Below are 6,417 nucleotides of genomic sequence, written 5' to 3' on the forward strand. Positions count from 1 at the left end.
ATTATTATTACTACTCTTATTATAATATTAGTATATACACAATCACACTCTACCATAACTCACCTATTATTATCATAGTCATTATTATAACCCCAAAAAATATTCATAAAATAAATGGATTGGAATGAATTTATTTTTCACACACTATCATCTTAATACATTGCACCCATACTCTACTTTCATACCAAAAATTAATGTTTTCGAAGTTATTACACTTTCATCAAAGAGTCTTAAAGTATATAAAATGTTATTAACATTATAAAACTATGTGAAAACAGAAAATTTGGCTAATTTCCAAAATTTCATAAAACCGAGCAAACATCCTCAGAATACTCAAAATGCTACTCAACTCACAAAAGCAGAATCCATACTTGGAACTAATTTCTTATTAATGAAAAAATTACCATTTTGTTATTTAACTTTGTCTTTCTCCTCTTAGCCATCATTGCCATTTATAAATGCACAATTTTGTTTGTCGCCTGTTTTGTCATTTTCACATCTTGCCTTATCAATGCCGTGTCTTGAACACCGAGTTGTAGCTCCAGCATCTCCTTCTCCTTCTTTTGCAGCCTCTTTTTCTGCTTCCTTTTTCCCTTCCTCACTCAACGTACACTTTTTGTCCTTCCCTCCATCCCCCTTATAAACACACCCCTGATCCTTTAAGTTTTCACAGGCTTTTTGATCACCTCCTGCTGCATTGCAAACTTTTTCGGCAGCCTCTCTCTGGGCTTTTGCTTGCTCTTGTGTCGCTGTTGTTGGCGTTTTATCGCCGCTAGACGGGGTGTTGATTTCTGTGTCGTATATTAGTGCCGCATTGGTAGCGTTTAGCGTCTCCAGCTGGAGTTTAATCGCCTCAAGTGCTGCTTCAGCTTTACTCAAGCCGTCTGCTTCTGCTGCTGCGGTTTGCAATGCACTTATCCACGGCACACTGACCTTGTTTCCAGCGAAGTAGTCCTCTTTGTAGTGCACGCATCGCCCGCCGTTGGTGTCTCCGCTGCCGGTGCAGCCAGTGCTCGCCGTGCCGTCTGTGTTTCCCAGTAAATGTAAGGTTACAGCGCCGTTGTCGCCTTTCTTTTTTTCCAGTCGGTTATAAAATGACCTAATGACCGCATTGACGGAGCTGGTTGATAGTGGAAGATTGTGGTTAAGTTTTTGGCATTCCGCTTTAAGGTTTTTCCACAGCTTTCCGCTGTCTTTGGCGGCGTCCCAGGCGGTTGTTGCTAGGCTCGTTCCGTCGACGGTAGCGCCGCACTTTGTGCAGCACGCCGCGCCTGCGTCGCCGTCACCTTGTGCGAAGCCGCAGAGGCATTGAATGTCAAATCGTAAAGAATGCCCAGCTAGGCTTGCGCTAAGGCTGTCGTGTTTGCCGCATTTCGTGGCTCTGCCGGCGCCTGCGTACGTCGTTTCTCTTTGTTCGGTGCCACCAGAGCCGTAGAGTGCTTCCGCCAATTTTTGTTTAATGCTCTTGTCTGTGAGTTTCAGTTTCTCTGCTTTTGTTTTTTCGTAGAGCTTGTACGCAACTTCTGCGTTTGCTTGTACAGTTTTGCGGCTTCTGTCGGAAAGCTTTGCTTGTTTCCACGCGGCGTAATCTTTTTGTCTTTCCAATTCTGCCGTTTTCTTCTTGCTTTTCTGCCAAAAGTCCCAGTGCTCGCGCCACTTGTTTAGTTCGTTGCCGGCTTTTGGGCTTGTTGATTTGTCGGCGATTTGGTCAGGCGTTTTCGTCAAATCTATAAGATCGGTTAAGCTCTTGTTTGCTAAAGTAAGATTAATTGCTCCTACAGCCAGAGCTAGATCTTCCACTCCGTTTGGCGGTGATGGCACCTTGGGCTCAGTTAGCGCTAGATTTATGGCCCCGCATAGGGCGCCAAAATCGTCGGCTAGCTCATTGGCGTTCAGTTGAGCCGCATAAGTTGGCCAATCCGTTGTACACAGCCACATCGCTCCGAGGGCTACGATGCTGCGGATCATTGTTTGTGATTTTTGCCTTGATGAAAACAGGTTCCTGCGAAAAGGCAATCAGTTTCGGTTATTTCAAAAAATAGTTCGTCGTTATATCGTTTGGCTGGTGCGGACTGTTCAAAATTAAAGCTTTAAAACCAACATTAATTTGCGTCAGTGTGCCACTTTTTATTTATATTTTCTAGAGATTGGTGCTGTTATTGTTTTTCTCAAAACATCGAAAAAATGGAGACTTAGTAATTTACCGGTTACTTTTATTCCTGTAAGGCAGTTACCTTGGTGTCACAACTATAGAAGAAAATAGACACTGGTGTTACTGTGTCTCTTATTCAGCAACAAATGATAGGCAGCTTAACGGTTGGAAACTATAAAAATCTTTTTAGGTAAATCTAACAGTATGGTTCATTAATGTGCTTTTATTTCAGCTTAAGCCTACTGATACGTGTCAGTTACAGACACCTATTACATCTTCTTAGATTTTAATAACTCCACAGTTTAAACACTTCACCACCAATCTCTCCATATTTAATAAACCATTCCCTTCCACCTATTTTATCAGTTTGAATTGTCTCCAAACCTATCGTATTAACTTGTCTTGTTCGCAGACAGCTTAACCAAGCAGGATATTTCACAGTCAATTTTACTTTCTCCTGCTATGCAATTAGTTGTCCTGGAAAATGAATAAATAGGGCGTCTCCAACTTCACTACTATTAGGAATAGAAAAGAATCCCTCCTCATATTCCAATCTAATCATTCCTCTCTCCAAAAAAAATCTTTGTCCAACAGCTTCTTCCTGAAGCACAGTCAAAATTAGCAAAGGCTTTAAATACTCTTCTCCGACCACCACTCCTCACTTGCCTTTAGTAACTCTTAAAATGCATATTCAAATTTCCTAAGTGCCTGTACTCGTGCTGTTAAACCTCCACCACTAAGATAGGGTTTTCTACTTGGAGTTTATTTAGTAAATAAGGTAATTTCTTATCTACTTTTTTCTGTGTGTCCAATATTGAAAACTCAGTAATATCTCTCCACATGCTCTTTGTAACTATGTTCTTCCATAATTGTTTTCTCATTATCTGCATAATTTTGTATAAAATATTACATAGTATTCTCATACTTTTCTCAATTATTGAAAATAACATCATATCCATCAACAGTTGTTACAGTATCCTCATCACCTGCATTCTGTCTTTCCAAAAATTCCATAACCCATCTAGGCCTCTTAACATGGCTATACAAACCTCACATAGAAATTGTAATAATTTCAACATGGCTTAGTTTGGCACTCAATATCAGCCTACACTACCTTTGAGTTGATTGAGTTTGAATTAAACCACAAGCAATCTGGGATTTGTAGACTTACTCTCTGTTATGCTTATTTCGTTGTCTATATTATCCATCTCAAAAGATAATTACCTTAAAAAAATTAAATGTGATAGCAAAAGTACGAGTAAAGTTCTAATGATACCACAATATATTCCTTCACATACTAATAAATTTTGAAATGTTGTAAGAATATGTAAGAAACATTAAGATAAGAAGTCAGTTCTTCTACTAAGGTGTTTACTTATTTAAGTAATGAATATATACTGTTCAAATAAATCTGTTACAGCGTGTCTGTTCAGTATGTTCAGCTTATTAATTCTATGTACATGTATAGTTTCTGTTGTAAAAGTTAGGATTAACCACATGTGACTGCCCCCCATACTTGTATTTCTCCGTTTTTTGCATTGATAATTTTTGCCTATGAGTTTCTATAGGAACTGCAGTAGCTAGTTGCTTTTGTCAATTTATATGTATTAAGAATTTTGTTACTTATATGTGGTAACTAAAAATAAAACTCGATTATTTCGTTTTACAATTTCCGTCACCACATCTTTATAAAATACCTCTAATGTTGTTTTTAGCATAATCTCTGCAGTGAAAGTTATCAACTTTATTCAAAAATGCAGTGCTTCATCTGCTCCTACTAATGTATTTTGTTCCTATGTGCTGCACCTTGTTGTTACGCATTCCGCTCCTTCACTTTATTCTTTCCTTACTTTTAGTCACTGATTCTATTACCGCAGATAAAGTAGCGAAGAAAATGTTACCGTTTCCAGTCCCTTATAACTTCCTCATCATCTCTTTATCGTCACCTTGTATATGATGATTACCACAATCATGTTTTTTTTTTGACCGCTCATATTTTATCCTCTTCCCTCTGTTCCTCTCTTTCTAATAATCCTTGTGTAATCCCGCTCACTGACTCCCATTTCAACCCTCACATTGTCTTAGCGCATCTATTTTGCTGTACATATTTTTTACACCACCGCATCTCTTATTATAATATCAGTATATACATACTCACAACGGTTTTCTACCATTATAATTATCATGATCACAATTATTATTACTGGTCTTATTATAATATTGGTATACGCATACTCATATAAGGCACCCATGACTATCATTATTTTTATTATAACCCTAACTATTAATTTCCAGAAAATAAACGGAATAATCAAACAATGTTTCTGAATAACACTTACCTTCCATTCCATACAGCACTTTTACTTTACTCCTATAGAGCACTATCATGTATGTTTTACTAAATTCTCAAAAATTGCACATTTAGCAAAGGTTTGACAAAACGTGTTAAAATTTAGAAACTTTTTTAAATTCAATAAAAATAAGTAATTTTTTTATATAATTAATTTTAGAAGCAAAAACGCAAGCAAAAGAGGTGCCTTCTTAATGGCAAAAGAATTTCTTCCTGTGGCGTTGTGGTTTTTCCATCATTTTCCGCTTTCACTCTCTCTTTTTCTACACACTTCCCCTCCTTAACGGTTCCTTTCCATTCGCAGTCACCATTGCAATTTTTTTTTCATTTCCCAAGCAGCTTTGGGGTGCTGCTGCTGCATATGTTTCCTTGCTCTTACTTTCACCATCGTCTTGTTGTTGAGCTGTTTTCAGCGCTGTTTTTGTCGTTATGAATGCTTCAATTTGCCGTAGTTCGCTTAAGCTATTTACGGCTTCTAGTGTGGTTTGTGTTTTTTCCCGCGCTTTCTTCCGTTACTTGTGTCTCGTCTACTTCCTTCCAGATCTTTTCTTTGTAGCTTTCTGCGTCTTTGCCGTACAGATCTTCGACCGTGGTGTTTAATTTTGAAGCGGCCGCGGCTGGTATGTCGGTTGCTGTAATATCGCCGATGCTAGGTTTGTATACTCCAAGGGCAAATGGTGCATTATCTGTTTGTTCCCAGGGGTTGCAGTCGATGTCCTTTGTGATTTGAGTGGCTACCGCCGTGTTGATGTCGTGGTCTAATTGTGCAGCTTGTTGCGCTAAGGCGTCACTTGAAAAATACCATGTTTTGCTTGTTTTCTGGGCGCCGGTTTTGTCTTTTCCTTTTGCGACGTTTGAGACGGCTTCTGTTTTGTACATTTTCCCCAACTTGATACTTAGCTGATTGCCTTGGTTGCTGGAAGCGCATTCTCCGTCTGTTCTGCAGCACATCGCTTGGCTTGCGCTGTTTGACGCCGCTGTGTCATCGACTACTACCTTTTTTATTGCCATTTCCAATTTGTGTACTGCCTGTGCTGCATCAGTATGCGCTTTATTAGCTGTGTAGTCGATTGGTGTGCACTTTGTTGCCGGTATTCCGTTGTTTGCTGACGTTGACTTTATCCTTTTGTGTACCGGTCCGGCGTTGGCTACTTGGGCTTGGGTTTCTTCCTTGATTTGCATTTCTTGCAGCGCCTCTAACGCGCTTGACATCCCATATAGATGTGCTAGGCCTGCTGCTTTGAAGTACACTGCCGCCGCCTCATTGATGTTTTGTTCCGCTGCTTTAATTGCGCAGGCGTCGTGCAGCGTAGCAAGCAACAACGCTTTTGCTCTGTTTTGTGGCTCAGTTGTCAGGGATGAGTAAATTCGTAGCTTGGTGGCCTTGATCGCGTTTGCGGTCGATGGTGGTGTCATTTTTTAAATTTCTTTTAGCAACTAACCTACGTATATTGACGGGTCGTTGGCGTCGCTACAGTTAGTATTGTCTGTCTCACCTACTGCTGCAGTTAGTACAGCTGGAAACAGCATTAGCGTTAGCCATTCTTTCTGCGTTGCGACCGGCATGTTTCTGATGTAACTTTTTTCTGTCGAGTTTAGAATTGAAACTGGTAAAAGATCACTGCTGTCATAACTCTGCAGGCGTCCACAGAAAATGGAAGACTCATCTGATTCAGTTGCTTTTGTTGAGGGATTTTTTTTCGAAAAACAGCGGTAAGCTTGATGGTGCTTGGTTTCGTAGCAGTTTCTGCTGATGTTCTTTGAATATGAATCGCCTTTTATGTTTCTTAATATATTATTGTTTTAGCGTGCATTGTCTTCTGTATTTCTAGTTTACAACCCCTTTAAAATATTCAAAGTAGTATTATTCTTTCTCTATTAAATTCCCTATCTATTTCGGCTTACATGCCGCTAA

General features: G+C 39.4%; 1 protein-coding gene and 2 pseudogenes across 3 annotated transcripts; all 3 read right to left on the reverse strand.

Annotated features, from left to right (window-relative positions):
* Positions 1-435: 435 nt before the first annotated feature.
* On the reverse strand, positions 436-1,968 carry TEOVI_000689000 (Trypanosomal VSG domain containing protein, putative; the record flags this gene model as incomplete). The annotated part of the gene is made up of 1 exon (XM_067222578.1): positions 436-1,968. One exon carries the CDS (start codon positions 1,966-1,968, stop codon positions 436-438), a length of 1,533 nt encoding a protein of 510 aa, XP_067078679.1.
* Positions 1,969-2,421: 453 nt separating this feature from the next.
* TEOVI_000689100:pseudogene lies at positions 2,422-3,004 on the reverse strand (annotated as a pseudogene). Its single transcript is given in 5 exon segments — positions 2,422-2,451; positions 2,454-2,783; positions 2,786-2,917; positions 2,920-2,958; positions 2,960-3,004. Coding segments are annotated over 5 exon segments (576 nt in total).
* A 1,661-nt stretch (positions 3,005-4,665) lies between these two features.
* Positions 4,666-6,017, reverse strand: TEOVI_000689200:pseudogene (annotated as a pseudogene). Its single transcript is given in 4 exon segments — positions 4,666-4,722; positions 4,725-4,823; positions 4,826-4,996; positions 4,998-6,017. Coding segments are annotated over 4 exon segments (1,347 nt in total).
* Between the last annotated feature and the right edge of the window lie 400 nt (positions 6,018-6,417).

The sequence above is a fragment of the Trypanosoma equiperdum genome (genome assembly GCF_001457755.1).
Source record: "Trypanosoma equiperdum strain OVI genome assembly, contig: ctg_1657, whole genome shotgun sequence".
In the NCBI taxonomy this organism is placed as follows: domain Eukaryota; phylum Euglenozoa; class Kinetoplastea; order Trypanosomatida; family Trypanosomatidae; genus Trypanosoma; species Trypanosoma equiperdum.